Raw genomic sequence first — 24755 nt, 5'->3', positions numbered from 1 at the left:
ACAAGTCAATAGGAGAAAGAATTCAGATCATTTGGAGGAATGACAGTCATTCAGTAATTTTTTCCGTTGCGGGTCGCATACCGATCTTGACAGGTCCACTTGTGTCTTCAGGGTGGCGTGTGTGCCTCTCAACACCTCTGCTGTCCACAGAGGCCAGTAAAGCCTGCTCAAACTTTTTTATTCAGAAACCAAACAAGGACCATAAACTACTGCAGGGCCTTTGGCGAGCGGGCGTCAACCGTTGAAGAGCATGTAGGCGAATGATGAAGACCACTGAGGGAGTGGGGGGGGGAAAGAGAAAGGCAAATCAATCGTATTTCAGAGTTAGGACCACAAACAAACGCTTTGTGTGTGAAGGAAACTCCAAGGCTCGTTTTTTCACCGTTCACACATGAAATCAGGAAGGAGATTCTTTTTCCCAACTTGGGAGTATGTCTGGGGTCAAAAAGATGGCAATGTTGGACAGTGCAGTTCCTGTTTTCGTCAATCTGGTGTCAGGCCTTCTGCTCTGCTGATATTGCATTACGGAGTTCTGTCACCAATGGCACGGAAGGGGCTCAGGCAACACACTGCTTCTCTGTACTGAATTCATTGAGTTGTTTCCTACAAATATTTACACAGTAGATACAGGCACTTGTATGTCTTTGGTTGGAGTGACCCAACATTGCAAGAGAAATGCATTCACAGAGCTTTGCGGCCCTTTAATTCTTCAGGGTTCAGTAGGCAACTGGTCATCTTTTCTTTTCTTTTTTTCCTAGTTTCGTCTCAGCTATAGTTCAGTTCTGGGGCTGATCCCAGGGCTTCTTACCCCTCAGACAACGCCACCTGAGGAGAGAAGAGAAATCATGAATATGAATAATAATAATAATAATATTTGCCATTTAGCTGATGCTTTTATCTAAAATGACTTACATTGCAGTGAGTGCATATATTTCATTATACAACAGTTAGTTCCGACCAAGTAATTTGATTGGACAAGAGGCATTCCATGAGTGCTGATATACAGTATAAATGTTTGTGTTCAGGTTTCTAGGCAACAGTCCAGTTGCGGAACTATTTTTTGTTGACGGAGCCAAAATAAATGATTAAATAAACAAACAAATCATAATCTGTTGTCACTTATTACTGTTAACTAATAAATTGCGCTGTAGAACTGTTGTATAAAAGCAATATCACACTCGAGGTCGTGCTGTTATACTGAATAGTATATCAGTATATTCAGTATAACAGCACTCCCTCTCGTGTGATATTGTTATACAGTTAGGTACTACAACCTAAGCGTTGTCAGAGCCGTGCTCTACTAACCGACGCACAGAGGACCAGGGCGGGGCCAGGAACCCTACAGTGACTGGTCTGGTCTGGTCTGTACCACAGAGACTGGTCTGGGCTGGTCTGTATCACTGAGACTGGTCTGGGCTGGTCTGTACCACAGAGACTGGTCTGGGCTGGTCTGTACCACAGAGACTGGTCTGGTCTGTATCACTGAGACTGGTCTGGGCTGGTCTGTACCACAGAGACTGGTCTGGGCTGGTCTGTATCACAGTGACTGGTCTGGGCTGGTCTGTACCACAGTGACTGGTCTGGGCTGGTCTGTATCACTGAGACTGGTCTGGGCTGGTCTGTATCACAGTGACTGGTCTGGGCTGGTCTGTACCACAGAGACTGGTCTGTACCACAGAGACTGGTCTGGGATGGTCTGTATCACAGTGACTGGTCTGGGCTGGTGTGTACCACAGAGACTGGTCTGGGCTGGTCTGTATCACTGAGACTGGTCTGGGCTGGTCTGTATCACTGAGACTGGTCTGGGCTGGTCTGTACCACAGAGACTGGTCTGGGCTGGTCTGTACCACAGAGACTGATCTGGGCTGGTCTGTATCACAGTGACTGGTCTGGGCTGGTCTGTACCACAGAGACTGGCTGGGTTGTATGTGTGACCAGTACCTTCTCAGGGAAAAAGTCGGGGTTGGTCGTCCGTACTTTCCCGGGCCGGCCTTTGATGACGGCGTAGCAGAACATGGTGATCACCATCACAAACAGGAAGTAGCTGGTGTGCATCAGGTGCAGGTTGATGAGGGAGCGGTCGTCCTGCAGAGAGAGCGCCACACGGCTTTGGCTTCAGATACAGTACGTTGCTCATCATGAAAACAAACGGCCCGTTTCCCCCTCGGCAATAGCCTGTGTGATGTCACTAGCGTTTCAAATATTAACTACAGTTTAGGGGAAACCATTTGGTAATTGAATAAATCATGCATACTCCCCTGGGGAGAAATTTGGTTAAAGTAAAAATGTATTTCAATTTCACATTACTTAGCCCTTTGAGCCATGTTAGCTAATGAGCACTTGGGGCAAAATAAACATGCAACCGCCGTCATAAATGTATTGTAGCGTTGGATTTGAAAAAAAGCAGAAGGGAAGATTATATCCCCCAATTATCTAGGCTGTAAGGTCCAGTACTCATTTATCATCATAACGATGTCATGTCATGTGGTACATTCAACCAAACTAGAACATATAGGGCCTAGCCAGGCAATACAATGACCAACTGAACTATTCACATTACAAGCCGCCATATTTTCAGGCTACGTTCTCTCGCTTTCTATGTCTGCAAAAATGTTCCATCATTGAAATGAAAAACAAACAAACAACATAACCAGCATGCACGCAGGCTAGCACACACAATGAAACAAGCCGCCTCTCTCTGTGTTGTTAAGAGTCAGGGCTTCAGGCCGGCCGAGCCGCCCGCCCACCCAACCGCCCGCCCAACCGCCCGCCCAACCGCCCGCCCGCCCGCACAGTAATAAAGCAGTGCGGCATTAAGTGCTGACTCACGTCAGGGACGATGACAGTGAGCTTGGGGTTGAGGGTGTGGTACACTTTCCCGATGGCTCCTTTGTAACACCAGAAGGGGTTGTAGTCCTGGTTGTATTTGGTGTCTGAGTCCCTGGCTGTGGTGAAGAGCTTGTACCAGGAAGTTGCGTTGGTGTAGGTCTCTGGGACGCAGTGTGGCGGCTGCCTGAAAACCAAATGTGTGTGTTAGACGACCGGACCGCAGGAACGGTGTTCCTCTCGACCTCGCTTACGAACGGAGTTGAACACATTCCAAATATCTACCGGCTATGTTCCAAGACATGGGATGTCCTGCGAATGTGAGGTGGTAGTAGTCCACTCCTAGTCCTTATTGTGTCGTCACCTCGGCCATGTTTTAATACGAGTAGTCGTTTCAACACACTACCGCTGCTCTCATTCTTACAAAGTCCCACTTTGATTTCAACATTTCCAAGATAAGAAATGGAGCTTGGAGAGAGAGAGAAATTAATACCTATGCTTTCGATCCACAACACAGAAAAGGCCGTATCATACACGCCCTTGACCAACCGATAATAACAGGAAATATCAATAGTAAACCTCATCTCCTCTCCTTAACACTAGAACAGCCGCGCCTTTTTTTACCTACTATAAGAGCCGCCTCGGGGGCAGGGTTCGACAGTAACGCCGTTTTACTTGCCCGGAGCAAGTAAAACATTCGCAGGGTTTGTTTGCGCGAGCACGACGACGCTGCTGGATCCCGGATATTTTTACCTGTGTGCAGGAAGAACAACAGACGGCGCAGGCGCCAGACTAGACTAGATGATCGTGAGTGAAGATATTATCAAAGCGTACGCGCCTGTCGATCACCCGTACGCTTTGATAATATCTTCACTCATGATCATCTAGTCTAGTCTCGTGCCTGCGCTGTCTGTTGTTCTTCCTGCACACAGGTAAAAATATCCGGGATCTAGCAGTGTCGTCGTGCTTGCTCCAGGCAAGTAAAACGGCATTACTGTCGAACCCTGGGGGGGTCAAAGTCTTTACAATGCTCAAGCTGCAGAGAAGAAGAAGAGAAGAGAGAGGGGGGGGCGTTTCCACTCACACTGTGACGGGGAACACCCCGCTGGCGGCGCTGACGGTCATGCAGGTGCTGAACACCACCTGCTCGCAGTGGCCGTGCAGCACGCAGTCGTCTGAGTTCCAGGAGGCCGGCAGGGTGAAGGTGATGTTCATCTCCTCATGGGCTTCCCTGCCTGGGACACAACACAGACAGACAGGAGGTAAGTAAGTAAGTAAGTCAAACGTTATTTCTATAGCACCCTTCACAGCACGAACGCAGAGGGTGCTTTCCATCATAAATAAGGTATGAAATGGGTGAAAAGAAAAGCGCAAACAAACATCATCAAAAGAGATTAAAAACAACACAAAAACGGAGGAACACCCCAAAGGGGCAACATAAACAGTAACAATAAGGTGGCTATCAGTGACTACCGGCCTGCCTAACTAAACAGGTGAGTCTTTAATTGGAGTTTAAAAACGAGTTCTGAGGGAGCAGCTCTCAGGTCAGCGGGGAGGGCGAGGTTCATCAGATTCACACACACACAGACAGAAGACAGACAGATTGAAAACAAAGGGTGGCCGTGCTTTTACTGTTGTAGCTCCAACATTATGGAATCGCCTCCCCCTCGCTGTCAGGTTAGCTGGGTCTGTACCACTTTTTAAAATAACGTTTAAAAACCCACTTATATAGGATGGCATTTTTATAAGTTGTTTTCTCTTTTTACTTCTGATATCTGTATTGATTAAAAAATAAAATAAAATAAAACATTTGTTTCATTGCTTTTGTGAAGTGCTTGTTTGACATTTTAGGAATTCTATTTTATTTGTTGGCTGTTTCCTTGCTGTGTTATGCTGTATGCTACCACATGTACTGTGAAGCACTTTGTGACTGCTGTCTTGATAAGTGCTATACAAATAAATTAAAGTGAAAGTAAAGAAGGGTGAGGTTCACCTCTGCCTGAGACACAACACACAAACACTTGCCCGGAGCAAGTAAAACATTCGCCGGGTTTGTTTGCACGAGCCCGACGACGCTGCTGGATCCTGGATATTTTTTACCTGTGTGCAGGAAGAACAGACGGCGCAGGCTCCAGACCAGACTAGATGATCGTGGAGTGAAGATATTATTAAAGCGTACGCAATGCGACGGGTGATCGACAGGCGCGTAGGCTTTAATAATATCTTTATTGTTCTTCCTGCAACACCGATACACAGATCCAGATGCAAATATGTTCAAGTCAAGACTAAAAACCCATCTTTTTAATATTGCCTTTAAATGACTAAATAATTAGGCTAAATTATGATTATATAATGATTGGAGCACTTTGAGCTGCTGGTCTGTTTGCGCGACAGCGACGACGCTGCTGGATCTGTGTGTCAGTGTGCAGGAAGAACAACGGACGGCGCAGGCGCCAGACCAGACTAGATGATCGCGGAGTGAAGATATTAAGAAGTGTTTCGCGCCTGTCCGCCCGTCTGTCGATCAGCGCGTACGCTTTAATAATATCTCCACTCCACGATCATCTAGTCTGGTCTGGCGCTTGCGCCGTCCGTTGTTCTTCCTGCAACACCGACACACAGATCCAGGAACCAGTGGCGTCGTCGCTGTCGCGCAAACAAGCTCGAATTTTTTACTCGCCCCGGGCAATCGGGCAACCGTTAATGTGGAACCCTGCAGATAGAAGGCTGAGGTTCATCCCTGCCAGGGACACGACACACAGACAGACAGCAAGACAGTCAGAGACAGAGAGACAGTCAGAGACAGAGAGGAACACATTGACACAACACAATCAATTCCGCGCATTAGAACAGCTTACAATACCCGTTTAATACTTCCTACTGAAACAGGGATTGTAAGCGTTACAATGCAGGTGACACGACCAAGCCCACATTGACTCTCACATTTAGTCCCCACAGCAGACATTTAGTCCCCACAGCAGACATTTAGTCCCCACACACCCTCCATTCAATACCCCCTCTGTCCTCCGAAAGTGGTCGAGCAAATACTGCGGTTGAAAAGGTAAACAGACACGCAGCCAAAAGAGAAAAGCGAGAGGTTGAGGTTTGCCTGCGGCCATGTGAGCCTTTTTGCCCGCAGGTGACTCGCATGCGAAAGGCATTCGGCTTTTTAGCCGGGTGCCCTTTCCCATAATCCTTATGTTGACAAGGGACTATTGTCTGGTTCAAGCCGCAGATTTGATAAAAAAAGAAAAAAGAAAAAGACATCAATACCTCCCCGGTCTGGCCCTTAACACCCTACTCCCTAGCAACAGCAAGCCCTGACGGCGGCACTTTGTTCTGCCCTGCGAGCTAGCTAGCCTACGGTACAGCAGGGCTCACTGGGGAGAGGGCTCTCCTCGTCAGGGAGGGTCACTGTACAATGCTTCCCGTTCGCTCCAGTTAGCCCTTGTCTAAAGCCACCGTGCCAAAGGTGGGGGGAACTCGAAACCAATCGATAAAGGACAGCCTTGCCAAAAACACACTTAGGTCAACCGCATTCCACAGACCCCTCATTCTCTCTCCCACACACACACACACAAACACACACAACTGAACTTGTGCTAGTACTGAGGGGAGGGGGGAGGGAGGGGGTGGTGGAAGACCAAATCGAAGCTACCTGCCAGGCCAAGCTGCTGCCCCAGCACGGTGGCGTAGAGGTGGGTGATGTTGCGGGAGTAGCCCCCGAAAGGCCGCAGGGGGTCCAGGGTGAGGGTGATGGGCACCGAGATGTTGACGGGACCCGGGTCTTCCAGGAGGAGGAGGGGGACTTGGGTGCTGGAGCGCGCCTGGCCGCTCGTCACCGTGCTGTCGGGCGCGCTCGACGACTCGTTCAGGCCGTGTTTGAGAGTCTCGTTCTCCGACACGCAGAAGTCCAGTTCGTTGAAGCGCAGAAGGAACGTGTTCCAGTCCTGGAGAGGTTGGGGAGGAGGAGGTTTTGGTATGTGCGCATATATATATATAAACACATTCGCTTGGCTATATTTGTTTGACTTGTTCATAGGGTACTTCATAATATCATAGCTTAGTATATCATGAGTTCAACTTGGCCCATATTAGGCGAGTGGTCTACCCCCCTGTCTGTAGGTCTACCCCCTATCTGTCAATCTATAACCTGTCTGTAGGTCTACCCCCCTATCTGTCAATCTACAACCTGTCTGTAGGTCTACCCCGTGTCTGTCAATCTCACCCCGTTTATGGTTATGGGGGCATATCTGTAGGAACACGCCCCATTGCCGCTAGCGGTTTTATTTGTACTTGTTTTTCTATATTAGCGGTTTGAGCTCTAGTACTGCTAGCGACAACCGAAAGCCATCCAAACAAACAGTTCTTCTGTTGTCCCTTGAACCCCGGCGGTGGGGGTGACGGTGGTTCAGTCGTCCTACCTCGGTCATCTCGGGGGACTTGATCTCTTTGATCTTGAAGAAGTAGCCGATGGTGAGGAAGGCGATGGCCACCGCGCTGACGCTGACCATGAAGATGACCAGAGGCGGGCGGTTATTGATGTAGCTCCTCAGGTTCTCCACGGGGTTTAATAGGAACACCTGCAGATGAGCACACACACACACACACACACACACACACACACACACACACACACACACTTCATTGAAGAAAGAAAGACATAAGTGCAACAAGACCATGTCGCTGTGGCTAACTGGAGAGAAATAATGAGGTCCACAACATACTGGCGGAAGAAAAAAAAAAACTCATGGTTGATTGACTCATCTGGGGCACAGATAATTATTGTTTATGTAGAATGATTCATTTGCATTTTACTCCACACGGAAAGAGGTTTTCTCATGGCTCAAGAATTGCATGGGATTCTGTTGGGAAGCTTGAAATTAGATTAGCACCAGAGGTGAATAGATCGATTGGAAGAGCAGGAGGTAAGGGAGCGGTGTCTCCTTACCTTTTTCATCAGAGAGATGAACGCGCGTCTGACATAACTCCTTAGTGTAGTGAGGGTAGAGTACATCATGGGCCCTTAAACAGGGCTGTCAAACCAATATGCACGTTGCTCAACGAGAAACTACTTCCTTGCTCTCCACTTCTTTGCATACAGGCAAAAATAGTCGACCTGAAAGTCACTGTCCGCCAAGCTCACATAACATGAAGTGAGCAATAAGACTTTCTCTCTCACAATTAGAGAGCCATCAAACCCAAGACCTGAAAAAGAAGTTGATGTTGAAGTGATATGTTGCACAACTCGCTGACTACTAGTTCCTTTTGAAGCAAAGCACCTAAGATCCTGGATGTGGCTGCAGGTGTGCCACACCAACCAAGTCCAACCTTCTCAGGTACTTATACAACCCGATTGTGTAGAAACTCATGGGGCGCGTTCGTAAATTCGCTCTGAGAACGCCAGAGCGTGCACGTGACTGCCTCTTGTCCAATCAAATGACTTGGCTCCACTATGACGTTAAACACAGTGTGCACTCCGGCGAATTTACGAACGCGGCCCATGTCATGGCACGGGGGGGGGGGGGGGGGGTAGCACCATAAAGGATAGCGTTATTGATTAGCTACGTATTTGACAGAGACATCTGGGTATACTGTCTAGGCTAGTTCTCTTATTCAACAACTGAACAGCTCAAACAAATGACATGGGCGACATGACACTACCACCGGTTAGACACAACTTTAGCTAGAGAGTAGTTCACTTAGCAACTGCATTGTTTTATTCCAAAGAAAGAAAGCGAATCGACTGTTGAGAACAACATTATGCCTTCTTGATGATGTATCATCAGGCTTGGGGTTTAGCAATGAGAAGACTAGTAAGCATGAACACAAAACGTGGTGATATCATCTGTCATTTCATTTAGAAGTGGTTGGTATATTTAGCTAGCTAGCAAACGATGGCACAAATTAAAAACTCACCATTTTCTCGGACCGTGCACACGACGACGGCAGCGAGTTGGACGTGGGTGCGCTGCAGTGGGACTGTTCTCGGCTAGTTCGCTAGAACATCCAGCTATTTCCGTCTAATCGTGTTCTGGTGAAAAGTAAAGGCCGGTGCTTGGGGGAGAGTCGGGATTAATCGGCGTTATTAATCCACTGGTGCTCTTTCCCATTATTTGCCAGTCCCCCCGTCGTTGTAAGTCCCAAATGTAGGTTTGTTTTGAAGAACTTGGTGGATGACCTCGATTGCGTTGGAGTCAACCCGTCAGCCTGCCTAGCTAGCTGTGTTTGACACCACCGCTGTTTCCTGCACTCTGCGAAGACGAGTTTTACGCAGGAATACAGGATAGTGTAAAATGTACGCAAAGTTCGCTGGATATGTACGTATTTAGCGTTGGCGATGACAGAGGCCGCGTTTGTAAATTCGCTTTAAGAGTTGCCGGAGCGTCCACGTGACTTTCTCTTGTCCAATCAAATTACTTGGTTCCTTTATGAGGTTGAACCCAGTGTGCGCCCCGGTGAATTTACGAACGCGGCCTCTGTTTACATATTTTAATTTCCGGATTTTACGTCACGAATCATGCCGATCATCATCATACGTTTTGTATTGGCTGTCTTGTCAGTAAAAGCTTGAGTAGTGCAGCTTGAGTACCGCAGTAATTGCGGTATTTAGATCTCTCGTTGCTAACCTTGACTAGAACGACTTCTCTTTTTATCTCGTTAGTTTACTGCAGTTCTAACGTGATGGATAGCAGTTGCGTTGCAGTGAGTTAGTTCCTCGAACAGAGCACCAATCCCATGCTAATGACATGGTTGTTTTGAAAGATGGCATGTGTCCTGGACTGAGTGAAGAACTGATTCTGGCATTACGGGCAGCAGACATTACAACTGGTCGGTTTTTTCCCATTGTTCATTCTGGCTTGTAAGACTGGTAGAGAAAAGACGTATGTTTCCAATAATAACGTGGACACATGGTCAGCTCAGTCGAAACAGAACTGCCATCGTCCCATCCCTATGCCTGATTGCCCATGTCGTACGTGGCTGTCTGAACCTTCTGTCTATTTTCTCATTGATTTGTTTTTGTGTTGTTGTTATTTCTTTTCATTTGTTAGTTTTTCAGTTTTTTGTTGCTGGTCTGTGTGTTAGGGTGTGTATGTGTGGAGAGGGTGGGGTTGCTTAAGAAGAGGGTGTAGCCTATATTTTTCTCTTGATCCTGTTTTTAGATGTATAACCCTCTGAAAACGAATAAATATACTTCAGGAAAAAAAAGAAAGAAACATAACTAGCTAGCCAACATGTTCTTTTTGTCTTACAGTGCAGGATCTGGTGTCATCAGATACTGAAGAGCTTGCCCAGAAATGCTCTGTGTCCTATAAGGTAAACACGATCTATCATCATGTGCTGCATCATCATTGATGAACTGTTAGTAGTAGGCAACTGCCAACAATTATTTCAATGACACAAAACAGCGCAGAGTGACTTGGCTTTTAAAACATGGAACATGACAACATGTTGTTATATGGCCACAAACAAATGTATTTCAGGCCCTGCTGGCTGTTCGCCGAGTGCTCCTAGCCCAACACACAGCCTTCCCTGTCTCAGGCGCAGACCTGTATGAAGAGCTGCTTAGTTCAACAGCCATCCTGTCCACTGGCAATCCTAGGTGAGAATCTACACAACACTGCACACTCACAGAGCACTTTATTACAGGGTATCCGCGGTGTCTTGAAAAGTATTAAAAGTTGATAAATCAATGATATAATAATTTTTACAAAGTAAATAAGTATTACAAAGTCATATCACGATTTTATGAGGTCTTGAATTTTTTTGGTATTTTTCTGAATTAGACTCTGTCCAAAGAGTTTGACTCTTAAAAACGTTTAGTTTTATTAAAAAACAAAGATGAACCGGACATTCTGTTGTGATAGTGATATGATAGTGGTCTAGTCTATTGCAAACTAAAACTGTTAAGTTAAGGTGTCACTGATGTAAACGGTTACAGCTCGAAGTGGCGGTGAGGTCTGGAAAAATATTGACAAGGTCTTTAAAAAGTCTTAGAAAGGTATTGAAATTAACCTCAAGATTCCTGTATATACCCTGTGTTAGAAACACCTGTACACCTTCTCATTCATTTAGGTGGTGTAATGGTCTGGGGGAATCTTTTCTTGGCACACTTCCAGCATGATAATGCACCACGTCACAAAGCAAAAGTAGTCATCAAACCCGGGTTTCATGAACATGACAATGAGTTCAGTGTTTAGTAACCTTCCCAGTCCCCAGATCTGAATCCAATCAGAACAACTTGGGGATGTGGTAGAACGGGAGATTCACAGCTTGAAAGGGCACCTGGAAAAATCAGTAGGAATTGCGTGATGCAATCATGTCATCATGGACCAGAATCTGAAAGTAATGTTTCCAACATCTTGTGGAATCATTGCCACGAAGAACTGAGGCTGGTTTAAGAGCAAAGGACGGCCCTTACCCAGTATTAGTATGAGTGTTCCTAATAAAGTGTTCGGTGAGTGTATGTTTCCAATCATAGAGGTGGTCTTTATGAGGGGAAACACAGTTGAATATAGGGGTAAAAAGTGGGGTTGAGGATACTGGAGACGAATGCAGTTTCGAAGCTTAGATCCATTCTTTCTACACATGTAGAATCGTTTTCTGTATGATTGTAATTGCTATGTCTCCACTATGACCTGGAGCAGCGGTTCCCAACCTTTTTGGACTCAAGGCCCATTTAAAAATCTCTAAAGTATTCGCAGCCCACACAGGCATTTTAGGCACGCGTACAATTTGGTGTCTCATAATTTGGTGTCTCATCATTATTCTCTTATTCTTATTGGATATTTAATATGCATCATCATACATACAGTGCAGTAGGCCTAGTGGTATCACACTGAGGATGCATTTTTGAAGGTTTTAAAGAAAAGAATACAGTACCATGAATATTTTTTTTTTAATTAGAATGTTTTTGTAAAAAAAAAAAAAAAAAAATGGTTTGGCGGCCCACTTGCAGTACCCTCGTGGTCCACCAGAGGGCCACGGCCCATAGGTTGGGAATCGCTGATGGAGGGTTGAGCTCCTAGCATGACTTCAGGTTTGGTGAATGATGCTGCGTTCTCCCTCCACAGTCTAGATAAGCTGCTGGACTCTGGCGTTTACACCGGGGAGCTGACAGAGTTGACCGGAGGACCAGGAAGTGGAAAAACACAGGTTGGAACTTCATACGTTTTATTGGGAAAGAGTAGGCTACATCTTGCTAACCAGTACAGTTTTTTGTTGAATGCTCCAATGTCCATGTCTTGCAGCATGACTGTTACATTGTCTTGGCCAACATTGTATGGATAACAATATGAATATTGTTTTCAGGCTTCCCCCAAATCAAGTTGATTCCAGATGTGTGGACTGTGTAGTGTATTGAATGTGTTTTTTTTCTCCTATCGAGCCGCCTAGATGTCTTTTTTGGGGGCGGCTGTGGCGCAGGAGGTAGAGCAGGCGTCTAATGATCGCAAGGTTGGCAGATCTGCAGTTCAAACCCCGGCTGGCCACATGTCGAGGTGTCCTTGGGCAAGACACTGAACCCCAAATTGCTCCCAATGAGCGGGCCGACACCTTGCATGGCAGCTTGCCGCCATTGGTGCGTGAATGTGTGAATGAGAGGCCGTTGTAAAGCGCTTTGGAATAAGGTGCTATATAAGTCAATCCATTTTTACCATTTACCATTTTTTCTTTCAGGTGTGTTTCGGTGTAGCAGTGAATCTGTCGTACCAGCTGAAACAGAGGGTGGTCTACATCGACTCCACCGGGGGGCTGTCTGCTAGTCGTTTGCTTCAGATGCTACGAGCCAAGTCATGCAATTCGGAAGAACAGGTGACGTAAAAAGATTTGCATAAGCTCTGTATCAATTAAAACGTGTGAGTTCCAGATACGGTTCAAACAAGTCACTACACGGCAACGGCGTGTTCTTTTCCCAGATGGAGGCTCTTCAGAGAATTCAGGTCTTTCAAGTGTTTGATATCTTCTCTCTGCTCGGATGTCTGCACGGCCTTTGTAGCGGCGGGCTCCAGCAGGTATGTGACACGGGACGGGTGTTTTTTATTTCCAGAAATGTTCACAAACACACCGACCGCACGTCTCCGTTATGTCCCAGGCCTCTGCCGGCGGGGGCTCAGTCAAAGCCGTGATCGTGGATTCGGTATCGGCCGTTATCTTTCCCACGCTGGGAGGCAAACAAAAGGAAGGTAATAAATGAGACACTGATCATATATCCAAGTCACACATTATCCTCTCTCCAAAAAGGGGACAGTAAAACTATTTGATTGTATCGATCACAAATTGGGTCATCAGATGCGACACTAACATTACTTCAAAATGAAGATGCTCGTATTTAAGTAGCATTAGTGTTGTGTCCCTAACCCTAAGATCCCCACTATTACCAAACTAAATGTAAACTGACCTTTTACCGTAGAGCTAAGTCAATACGACATAATCTGCATTTTTATTCACCGCTTCAGTAGGATGTAGTTATTTACCTACTTATTTATTTCATTGCTTTCTAGGCATGTCCTTGATGATGCAAGTTGCAGGAGTGTTAAAGACGATAGCCAAGGACTTCAATGTAGCTTCTCTGGTAAGGATGGTACTTTGTTTCTAATTACAGGTGAGTGGTCTACCCCCTATCTGTCAATCTGCAACCTGTCTGTAGGTCTACCCCACCCCGTTTATGGTTATGGGGGCATATCTGTAGGAACACGCCCCATTGCCGCTTGCGGTTATATTCACATTTGTGACTGTTCTAACCTATGGTATGTGTGCCCGTGTAGGTGACTAACCATGTGACCAGGGACGGCAGTGGGGGGGTGATAGCAGGACTGGGTCTGTCCTGGAGTCACGTCCCCAGAACCAGGGTTCTGCTGCAGCATGTGGAGAGGTCGGGCGCCCCTGGCTCTAGTTTACGCACCGCAACTTTAATCAAGTCGTCTCGGCAGGTATGACGACGCTGCTGCAGGGTTGAGCTTGGTTTAGGCTGGTCACTCTACAGTAGCGGTTCCCAACCTTTTTGGACTCAAGTTCCACTTAAAAATCTCAGTATTTGCGGCCCACACAGGCATTTTACACACACGTAAAAGATTTTTGGTGTCTCATCATTATTTTCTAGGAGTTCCTATCTATCGGTATCACACTGATGAGGCATTTTTGAAGGTTTTAAAGAAAGAAATACAGTACCATGCATGTATTTTTTTTTATTAAAACGTTTTCTGGCCATATGGCGGCCCACTTGCAGTACTCTCGCGGACCATCAGAGGGCCGCGGCCCATAGGTTGGGAATCGCTGCTCTACAGTAGGGAAATGTGTGCGTCGATATTAAACAGTTGTGTACTCACCACCCCAGTAGTATCTCAGCTAAAGGAAAATCCAGGCTTAATTTTTGTAAGTAAGATAAGTAAAATTTCAAAAGAATGGGGTAGTGGTGGTCTAGTGGATAGTGTGTTGGACTTCCGATCGGAAGGTTGTGAGTTCAAATCCCGCCTGAAACCACACCACTACTAGTGTGCCCTTGAGTAAGGCACTTAGCCCTCAGTTACTCCAGGGGGACTGTCCCTGTAATTCGTAATTGTAAGTCGCTTTGGATAAAAGCGTCTGCTAAATGGCAAAATTAAATTAAATTAAATATCAAGCGCATTTACTTCCAAGTTCAGAATGAACTACGGATTCAGAATGAAAGACATTAGTGAGGTACGTTAACAGGAGCTACGTTTATATTTGCTTTCGTTCTCCCTTAGCCTTGTCATCTCAAAGAAGAGTTTGACCTGCAGTGCTGGGGCAGGTCTGAAGATGGAGCGTCTGATCGCTCAGGACAGAGGAAGCTGGAGAAGTGAAGTAGATCTGACTGATCTAGTTTGAGAGGTTTTCTAAGTGGCTAAATGACTTGAGTATGTTACTTGTATACAGCTTTCACTGAATGGAGTGTCAACGTTATTATAGTGTTTCAACAATAAAAATCAAGTGATATTCAAAGGTGGTAACTTCAAAGTCATATTTTCTTGAAAGAAAAAAGATTTAATATCCCCTCCTGAATGGGAGAAATAAATTGCACATTTCAGAATGTATTGAAACCGGTTTATTTTACACATTGGCACATGAAAAGTATGTTCTTTGAGTTAAAGGATATTCCTGATATTAGACTGATCTGTCTGTCTCTGGTATACAAAATAAACCACTGTGTCATACAAACACACAACATCATCTGTGTCATACAAACACACCACATCATCTGTGGTGAAAAAAAGAAATCTTGAAATCACACATCTTGCTTTTTACGTGTTTTGAATTGTTCAAGGAAGGATATTCCCTCTCCTATGGCAAAGGCTAGTTTCATGATTCATATTATCAGACTTGTCCAAATGACTGACAAAGAGCAGCTACTTTCTTTGACCGGCTAAACTACTTTACAACTCTTACTAATTAAGAAAAAAAATAGTGTATCTGTCTACACTACAAACTTCTCATTCAAATAAACCTATTATTTGGAGTGAGAGTATGTCAGTCTAAATGGGGATACGGTGGACTTCAATGATTCTCACTGATCCACGACCACACCCTGGGCTCACAACATTATTGCAGACCAAAAAGCCACTTCATCATCTTCAACAACGTTAGTCCAGTCGGGACACAAAAAAAGACAGGAAATCAAATAAATAGAAAGATCCATGGATTAAAAAAAAGTAAGGAAGCCCATAATCAGATACTGTATTTATCCCCCTGTGTGGTAGTTACATTATTCCAAAACTTTATGATACCATACCCCAATACCCCATACATCTGCTTCTGTGTCCACATGTGGCTCCATGATTCAGAAACAACATTCAAACAAGTTCATATGGTTCTAAGCATACGTTGCCTATATTTCGATTCAAGTTCAGTGGGGGGGGGGTTATTGGTGTAATGGTCCATTGTTTGTATAACAGCACACCAGTTTCCAAGGAAACGCATCGAGAAACAAAACGCAGTACTGTAAAAAAAAAAAAAAAAAAAAAGGGTGAACGGTCCTATCAGCAGGGGGGTACTACTCTCCTCTTGCGGATACACTCCCAGATCCAGTTGGAGGTGACTCTCTGGGCGTGGCTGTCATCCTCGGGCGTGGCCAGGGTGTGTGTGGCCTGGGCGGCCTCGTAGTCCAGGACCAGGTCTCCGTCGTACGCCACGAAGTAGCGCCGCAGCTTCTCAAAGTCCTGGACCGAGTCTGGCAGGAAGAGCTTCACCCCGCTGAAGATGTCCAGCAACATCTGAGGAGGAGGGGGGTGGGAGGTAGGAGGGGGAGGGGGGTGAGAACATTTTCATACAGCAGAAAGCAAGTGGGTAGCATTCCCCGTTTATTTGGGTTTTTTAAATCGCCATGCGATCAACTTGTCAGTCAATTGTTGAGTGAACGTGGTATTTAACGCTCTAGGCAAGGGGTCGGCCATAGACGGCTCACTACATCAACTATGACATCTACCCTCCTCAAACCCTCACTACATCAACTATGACATGTACCCTCCTCAAACCCTCACTACATCAACTATGACATCTACCCTCCTCAAACCCTCACTACATCAACTATGACATCTACCCTCCTCAAACCCTCACTACATCAACTATGACATCTACCCTCCTCAAACCCTCACTACATCAACTATGACATCTACCCTCCTCAAACCCTCACTACATCAACTATGCACCCTCTTGGATTGTCAACATGACCCATATTCACTGTGGAATCTTTCAAATATTAATCTGGAGCTCTTAGGCTGGGTTGCACCAACCTGGTTTAAAACTAAACCTGGTTTAAACCTGGATTAAATCAAGTCTGTTGCACCAGTAATTTTAAACCTAGTTTAATCCTGGATTAGCAATTATATTTAAACCACCCCTGGAGGAGGTTTATGTTAGGTTTATTTCAGTTTTAATGACAACATGGCTGCATATCTTCGCTGGATGAGAATAAAGGAAAGAGTTTCTCGCAGGAAAATTCAAGACAGATTAAACCCAATTGAATTTTATTACATTTTAATTGTAATAATAATTTTATTGTGATATCATTTGTGACTGCTCCTGGTGTTTCTGGACACCTCTCGGAAATGAGAAAGACGTCAAATTCGTCTTTATTTTTTTTTTTTTTTTTTTTCAGATTTTCGTTTTTTTAGCTAACATTCAACTCGAAGATGTGAAGTACCCACTCGTTATTTTTCCGAACAGTTTTACGTTCATTAAATAAGTGTAATCTATAACACAATGACTTCGTTTCTTGTTGTTTGATGGGGATTCATTATCTTTGATGGGGATTTTATGTGCTTAGTGATTTCCGGTGTAGCAACTTTCAAATACTCATGTCGTCTTCAATTTGTTTCCGATTTCAATGTATGATGCATCATTTGAAAGCTTACAATCTGTAGTTTAAGCACATGTAAAAAACTGAAAAATGATTTCGCCTACAGGTAGCCCTTTTCATTGGGCTGTGTCACATTTTATAGTGATATAAAGTGAATAATTCAATTGTGAGTTTTCCCAATGGTATAGCTTTACAAAATGCTGTTTACTGTCATATACCTCAATGGGAAGGTTGCACCAGCTATCAAGCATGGAAGTGAGAGGAACTCTCAAACGCCCTCCAGCATGTCTACTACCTACATGGATTGTACAGTATTCAGAACCATCTTCAAACCAATATGAATAATGAATACACCAACCAAATAATGTGATTGATTTAGCTGTTCATATTATAGGGTCTGATATCTATTTCATATGCAATGTCCTGTCCTTTTTACACATACTCAGTATTTTGTTTCCCTCAAAAGTAACACTGCATTGATACTAATTCATATTACACCTCTTGGAAGAGGAAAGGGAAAGAAGAAAGAAAACATAGACAAGGGTACAGTTATATTTTGTGTGCCCTTGTAAATGGAAAATTGTCAGTGTGAAATAGCGCTAATGGTACAGGGTAGAGTGGTAACAAAACTGCTCCGTGTTTTATTTTAGATTCAATGCATGACATTGAGCCATGGTGACAGAATCAATCAAGTTTATTGTTCCATCCCATTATACAAGTATCTTTTTGGAGTTCACTAGACTAGTCCACAGTGTGCAGAATTGTCAGCAGAGTGTCATAGGTATATAATACCATGCCATCTACCGCATCGCGCAAGCCTACCACCCGGCAATCACTCGCAAAAAGCTCCGCTAGCACCATCGGTGGTCGGTGAAAAGCCGACGTGACCGTGCAGCACGACCACTGCAGCCCCGCAGAGGCGGTGGTGCCAGTCGGCCAGCAGAGGTGGAGGAGCGGAGTGAACGGGCAGGTGTATGGAGGCTGATCATTGCTTGCATGTAGCAAGGGACAGTTCCTTTGCTGCCGGGTAGGCGAGCACACAGGGCTGCAGTGGTCGTGCTGCACGGTCACGTCGGCTTTTCACCGACCACCGATGGTGCTAGCGAGTTTTTTGCGGGTGGTAGGCTTGCGCGATGCGGTAGATGGCATGGTATATTATTATACTTTTGATACTTTGCTGACAATTCTGCACACTGTGGACTTGTGAACTCCAAAAAGATAGGCCTACTTGTATGTAGGATGTAACAATAAACTTGACTGATTCTGTGACCATGGCTTAATGTCATGCATTGAGTCTAATGCGAGCTGCTATGGGGAGCCGGTGATGGGCGCGGAGGAGAGGGGGACTTCGGGGAGGTTGAACACCAGACGGACGGTAGCATCCTGGATGAGCTGCAGAGGTCTTATGATACCTTTGATAAGTAAGTAAGTAAGCTAGCTAGCTAGCCAGCTATGACTGGAAACAAATGAGTATCCAGTTATGGAATTTATCACCACTTTGGCTGATGTGATGATGTGACGTGGCTTTATTTGGCTAGTCACCTCGTAACATTCGCGTAGCGAAATTAGCATGCTAGCAGCTGTTTTAATATAAAATGGTCATGCCAAGATAAAAGCTATAGCTGACTAGTGAGCCCGCATCAACCTTAATGCTATTTAAGTGTGAGATGCTATCTATCATTTATCTAGGGCCATATTTATCTAGCCAACATATATATTTTTTTTTACATTTCGTCTGAATCCAAGATGGCGGACACTGAAAATAAATTAATCCTGGTTTAAACCAGGTTTAACTAATCCAGGATTAAAATGATGATGTGCAACGCGTCTCTGATTAACTTTAAACCTAGTTTAAGCCTGGATTTACTAAGCCTGGATTAACTCTAAACCAGGATTAGTTTAAACCAGGTTGGTGCAACCCAGCCTTAGAGTAATAACACTAACTGCTTAACAGCTTTATAGCGGGTTGTAAAATAATGGTTTACTAAAGGAAATACCTGCTTCACAGTACCTGGTTAACACCAGGTAGTAAAATAAAGGTTTACTACAGTAAATACCTTGTCGTTGTTGTGTTGTAACAGTGAGGAGGCTGTGGTCTTGGGTTTGCTTTGTCCATTGCTGTGTACTGTGGTTTCTACCATCTCTTTTTTCACCTGGAAGGAATAGGAGCTCAGTTGAATAATAATAAATACATTACATTTGTGTAGCACTTTCTCATGGACTCAAAGCACTTTACATGTAAACAAATGTGAAAATAAAAATATAGGACAATCACAGAACATGTTTATGTTGATTTTATTTTGCACACATTTAGAAGGTACACAGTTGACTGAGAACACAATAAATAAACTGTGCAGGAGGAGGAGGCAAGAAAACCCAGAAGGCTGATGTGGCGCCTCCGCCTAATAATCGCCAAGAGTGTTATAAAGAACACAACAATAACATACAGAAACATAACACACGTACATAAGAGTGATGGCCAACTAGTACGGTAATAATAATACTAGTACTAGCCAAAATACAAATCAAACAGCAATACCAAAGTAAAAAAATAACATGTGAATGTGTGATGATGTGCATGCATACAGCCCTGGACATGAAATGCCTACCTGAACGGAAGGCAGGAGGTGACATAACTAGAATGGTCCAACATGTAGTCCTTTGACGCTCCTAATGTTGTGCGGGTTTATGTGGATGTGTGATGCTGTCCCTTTAACTTGATGCTGTGACTGTAAGTGGAGGAGGTGTGGAGATGTACGTATGTTTTTACTCTTTTAACTGTGCTGGAATTTTGGATGTGTGCAGCTGTCTGTCGTGTGTGTTCTTTGTTTTTAACATATAACCTGATTTCTTTTCAGCCCCTCCACCCCCACCCCCCCACCCCCCAAGAGGCTTTTGTCTTTTGCCAGGCCGCCAATGTAAATAAGAATTAGTTCTTATTGGCCCTGCCTGGTTAAATAAAGGTTAAATAAATACAATTTAAAAATCCTTTATGGACACATTGCCAAACATATAAGTCCAGTTGGTAGGTGTGTCTCTTACCTTCTTTGCGATGGGCTCTTCTGCTGGGAGTTTCCTCTTTGTTGCTGGGGATGGTGATTTGGGCTCTTTTTTCACAGCCTTTGCTTTGGGGGTGTTGTTGTTGCCTGAGTGTAAAGGAATGGAATATAGTTCACAATTAGGGCTGGGTTCAAAAAATCGATTTCCCGATTCTGAATCGATCTTCATTGAATGAGCGATTTATCGATTCATAAATCCCGAGATCGATCTTTTTTTTTTTTTTTTTTGCTTGCAGCTTCAACCCGCAACGAGATCTCGCGCTACAAGAATTTATCATATCTCACGCAACGAGAGGTCTCAACACTAAAATCTAAAAACATGGCGATGGCAGGGACACTCAAGTCACCACCAGGCTTAAAGTCAGATGTCTGGGTGCATTTTGGATTAGCAAAATGTTGGCCAATGATGTTCATTTATGTTCCAATAAAAAGTACATTCATGTAACTGCTTTGGAGTCAATTCTTAATGTAAACATTGATATGTTTAACAATGCTACATGTTATAGGGTTCCTTGAACCATTTATAGCATTAGTTCTGAGAATCTCTTTCATATTCAAGCAAAAAATGTATATTGTAACTAGATCGAATCGGAATCGAATCGAATCGAATCGAATCGTGAATCGAATCGAATCGTGAGCTCACTGAGCTGGTGAATCGGAATCGAATCGTTTTGGGAAATCAGTGGCGATACCCAGCCCTATTCACAATACAGTTCACCCAGATTCAACATCAACTTTAGATCTGTCCCAAATTACTGGTACCCGTTTAATTGAAGATGTACTGTCCCCCCGCAATGAAATCAGGGAGGGGGACCATGACTCGGTCTCTGTTCGTCTGTATGTCACAATATTCGGTCTGTTTATTTGGGAGTAAGATTTTGGAAGTGAAGTCTGTTATGCGGCAGACTTGTGTAATTAAGCAATATCACACTGGAGGTTGTGCTGTTATACTGAATATCAGCATGGCTGTGATTGGGTCGTAGGTCAGGACCGAAGACAATCACAGCCGTGCTGATATTCAGTATAACAGCATGACCTCGAGTGTGATATTGCTTTTATACAACAGTTCTACAGCGCAATTTATTGATTTGTTTGTTTATTTAATCATTTATTTTGGCTCCGTCGACAAAAGATAGCCCCGCAACTGGACTGTTGCCTAGTAACCTGAACACAAACATCTGCAGGCTAGCTACTTTGTATTAACGGTCATTTCGGAGTGATATATAGTTAAAAGTCCCAGTGCTGTTATACTGTATATCAGCACTCATGGAATGCCTCTTGTCCAATCAAATTACTTGGTCGGAACTAACTGTTGTGTAATCTGGGTTTAAAGCCAGTCAACAACTGTGAACCAGCCAAGCCCCGTACATGTGACTCTCCTGATAACTCTGGAGGATGGGTAGGGGTTACTCACTGGTCTTGCTTGGGGCAGCCGGTCTGAGGGGGGTGGCGGGGGGGGGGCTGCCCTCGCTGTCCCCTCCTGACGAGCCCTTGTCGTCGTTGTCTTTGGACGGCCCTGCCGTCACCTCGAAGTCACAGTTCTCTTTTGAGATGCGGTACAACTCCTGAGAAGAGAACCAAACCAGATTTAGGGCAAAAGAGTGAAGACACAGAAAGCACACAATCAGTAAACAATCGCCTCTGTGTGTGTGTGTCCTGAGGACATAAACATGGCCCATTACAAAATGTACACTAATTACTTATCCAGAACCAGAAGGGTACCAAATAGGGGGCAACAGAAGGTGAGATCAGACATATGTCATCATGTATAGTGTATATATATATATATATATAGTGGTATATAATGTATCCGTTCCCTACTCTCAGCTGTGGCAGGTTGGTGGCGCTCTTCCAGTCCTTATCGTCACGGATACGGGTGCAGCGCGGGAAGCGGATGGAGATGCCGTCTGCTGTGTGCATCTCTGACTTGGAGAACTCTGCTCCTGTGATCTCCCACACCGGCGCTTTCTGACCAGGACACAATGTGGACACAGTCAGTTAGGCCAAAAGGCAGACACTTTTATTTCTATAGCACTTTTCCTGCAAACGTTGCAGCTCAAAGTGCTCCAGTCATTATATAGATCATCATTTAATTATTTAGTCATTTAAAGGCAGTATAAAAAAGATGGGTTTTCAGTCTTGACTTGAACATATTTGCATCCCTAATGTAAACTGGCAGTGCATTCCACAATCTGGGTGCATGAAATAAGAATGCAGCCTCACCAAATCTCTTCTTTTGTAAACCAGCTAAGACCGATTCTCGTTAACAAAGAGGCATTACAATTCCGTACAATTATAGCGACACTAGGGATTTCATTTTGAATAATGTGCATTATAAATCAGAAAAAGCCAATATATCTCCCCCCGCCCCCCCGCAAATATATAATAATGACTGGAAAGATTATTTTATCTCTATAACCCAGCGCTTAATTCAAAAGCCTGAGGAGCCTGTTGATTTTACACTGATTTTGCCCTTGAATAGACCCAACGGGAACGTCTGGTATTAAAGCCTTAAATCTCACCTCAGGATTACGGATAATGAAATCAGGATAATAGTTCTTGATGATTTTCATCCAACCAGGGATTTTGCTAGGCTCCTGGGGGAAGAGACACACACACACACACACTCAAAGAAGATTCCTCACACAGACAGTATCAGAGACACACACACACACATAGACAGCATCAAACACAGACACACAGACAGCATCACAGTAGGGATGGACGGTTTTTCCGTTATACCGAAAACCGGGGTTTTATCAAAACCGGGGTTTTATCAAAACCGTCTGAAACCGTTTTTTCTTATATTTGTGAAACTAAGTAGCCTAAATGCAGGGCTTAAAGTGGGAAAAAATCCTGTGCCTGAAACTTTTTCTTGGGGAGGGGGGTCACAGTTTGAGATATTGGGAGAGCGGGTACAGAAGACAGCTTCTTGTCTCAATGTTTAAATGCATTAATACTATTTTATAGTCAATACAAAATATATGTCTCAATGTTAAAATGCATTAATACTTTAAATGAATGTGCAACAATACTATGTGCAATATGACAACCCTTGTGTACATAAGGTTCAGATATAGGAAAAGTTAGGATATTTATAGCATAGCATAGAGTACAGCACAGTGTTTTATTGTATAGTATAGTATTATAGTAGATAGTGTACATAGCCTTTATTTATGTAAACCAGCTCTTTTCCCTTTTTTATTTTACCCTTGGCCCTCATGTTTTTAGTCTTTTTCCAAGCACCTACTCCTAAATTTCATTGTATGGTACCTGTACTGTATTACAGTTTTTCTCAATTGCTAAAACACATTTCACAAAACTTTCCTCCATTTTCCCAAAACTATAAACACAACACACTTTTCTAAAGCTACATAAGCAAAACCACACCTTCTCTCTTCAAAACTCAAACTCAAACCCTACCCCTAATCCTAACCCTAACCTTACTGTAACCCTAGCACCTAACCCTAACCCTAGTTTTCCCACATGTATGATAGTCATGCATAAAAATAAATCTGCGCTCCCTGTCTAACGTTATATCTAACATTACATATTTTACATTACAGTAAGGCTGATTTTGCATGATAGTCATGCATTTTTAGATATCTATTTCCCCCCTTTAAATGGCATATGATGTCATGTTTACTAAAGTTCAGCCGCGAAGTTGTTGCACTGTTGTCCTATCGAGTTTTACGTAAATAAAGGTTTGAAAAATGTTACCGTATTCCCACATGTACCGTAACATGTACAATACTGTACTGTATCACAACTCAATGCAAACACTACAGAGGATCCATTACACACAACAATACTCACTGAAAACAATGTTCAGGGTGTGATGTTTTTTTATTTATTTATGGAACTATACCACACACACACACACACACACACACACACACACACACACCACAATCATTTGCAACAAGTGTCTTGAATTTTTAGTCGTTATGTTTAATGAATGAAGCCAGGTGTGTTCATTGTGTTAAAATGTTGCTGACTGTGGCAAGCATTTTGCGTCACATGAGCTTTAATTTGAGAATTTGACATTTTGAGCAGAGTTTTTTGCAACTTGTGTTTTAGCAAGACAAAATGTGTTTAGATTTATGAGAAAAGGAGGATTGTGTTTTGTGAATTGTGTCTTCATGTGAAATGTGTTTATGGTTTTGGCAAATGGGAGCTAGTTTTATTAAATGTGTTTAGAGAACTGGTCATTTGGTTTAGAGAATTGGCTTTTGTGTTTTAGCAATTGGGAAAAACTGTAATGACAATAAAGACCATTCATTCATTCATAATACTGTTTTATACTTAATTTAAAAAAAATATGTAGATGTCTTTAAAAGGCCAAACTGATTGCATCACTTATTAAGCCACTATCACTATAACAATACAGAATAACATATATACATGTCAAACTGATGACTTATTAAGCCACTATCACTTATATTCTCCTTCGTGGCACCACGTCCCATAAGGCTTCCCGTCACTACTCAGGGTTTTTCCTGGCTCAAAATGAGGCGGAGGTGGTACCAGTGGTGTTTGACATCGGGGGGGACCCA

General features: G+C 43.9%; 3 protein-coding genes across 4 annotated transcripts in view; 1 reads left to right on the top strand and 2 right to left on the bottom strand.

Moving 5' to 3' along the window:
* Positions 1–720: 720 nt before the first annotated feature.
* tmem248 (transmembrane protein 248) lies at positions 721–7843 on the bottom strand (the record flags this gene model as incomplete). Its single annotated transcript, XM_080530445.1, has 7 exons — positions 721–825; positions 1942–2085; positions 2830–3013; positions 3911–4061; positions 6485–6776; positions 7251–7409; positions 7778–7843. 7 exons carry the CDS (start codon positions 7841–7843, stop codon positions 805–807), a joined length of 1017 nt encoding a protein of 338 aa, XP_080386571.1. The 3' UTR covers positions 721–804.
* Positions 7844–9570: 1727 nt separating this feature from the next.
* Positions 9571–14730, top strand: rad51d (RAD51 paralog D). 2 transcript variants are annotated; one of them, XM_080529032.1, is made up of 10 exons: positions 9571–9657; positions 10082–10143; positions 10311–10429; positions 11901–11982; positions 12505–12639; positions 12744–12839; positions 12920–13010; positions 13329–13399; positions 13593–13757; positions 14553–14730. In XM_080529032.1, exons 1-10 carry the CDS (start codon positions 9576–9578, stop codon positions 14646–14648), a joined length of 999 nt encoding a protein of 332 aa, XP_080385158.1. In that variant the 5' UTR covers positions 9571–9575; the 3' UTR covers positions 14649–14730. The 2 variants fall into 2 exon arrangements, with proteins under 2 accessions (XP_080385158.1, XP_080385159.1); XM_080529033.1 differs by lacking the exon at positions 12744–12839 and having other exon boundaries at positions 12875–13010.
* A 161-nt stretch (positions 14731–14891) lies between these two features.
* The window catches only part of lig3 (ligase III, DNA, ATP-dependent), a 32692-nt gene continuing 22828 nt past the window's right edge, over positions 14892–24755 (bottom strand). The window contains exons 15-20 of the mRNA XM_080528156.1: positions 22722–22796; positions 22021–22167; positions 21614–21764; positions 20183–20286; positions 19198–19293; positions 14892–16055 (exon numbers count right to left, since the gene is read on the bottom strand). Coding sequence (XP_080384282.1) covers positions 15822–16055; positions 19198–19293; positions 20183–20286; positions 21614–21764; positions 22021–22167; positions 22722–22796 — 807 coding nt within the window. The 3' untranslated portion in view covers positions 14892–15821. The remainder of the gene's footprint in view (positions 16056–19197; positions 19294–20182; positions 20287–21613; positions 21765–22020; positions 22168–22721; positions 22797–24755) is intronic.

Source organism: Nansenia antarctica (genome assembly GCF_963989245.1).
Source record: "Nansenia antarctica genome assembly, chromosome: 4".
In the NCBI taxonomy this organism is placed as follows: domain Eukaryota; kingdom Metazoa; phylum Chordata; class Actinopteri; order Argentiniformes; family Microstomatidae; genus Nansenia; species Nansenia antarctica.
This window is presented reverse-complemented; position numbering and strand designations above follow the sequence as displayed.

What these genes read in the sequence shown, in the direction of transcription:
- rad51d (XM_080529032.1), top strand. Translation starts at nt 9,576, where the DNA reads ATGGTTGTTTTGAAAGATGGCATGTGTCCTGGACTGAGTGAAGAACTG. An exon ending in AATGCTCTGTGTCCTATAAG is followed by an intron (nt 10,144 to 10,310) that starts GTAAACACGATC and finishes AATGTATTTCAG; the next exon opens with GCCCTGCTGGCTGTTCGCCG. An exon ending in ACTTCAATGTAGCTTCTCTG is followed by an intron (nt 13,400 to 13,592) that starts GTAAGGATGGTA and finishes GTGCCCGTGTAG; the next exon opens with GTGACTAACCATGTGACCAG.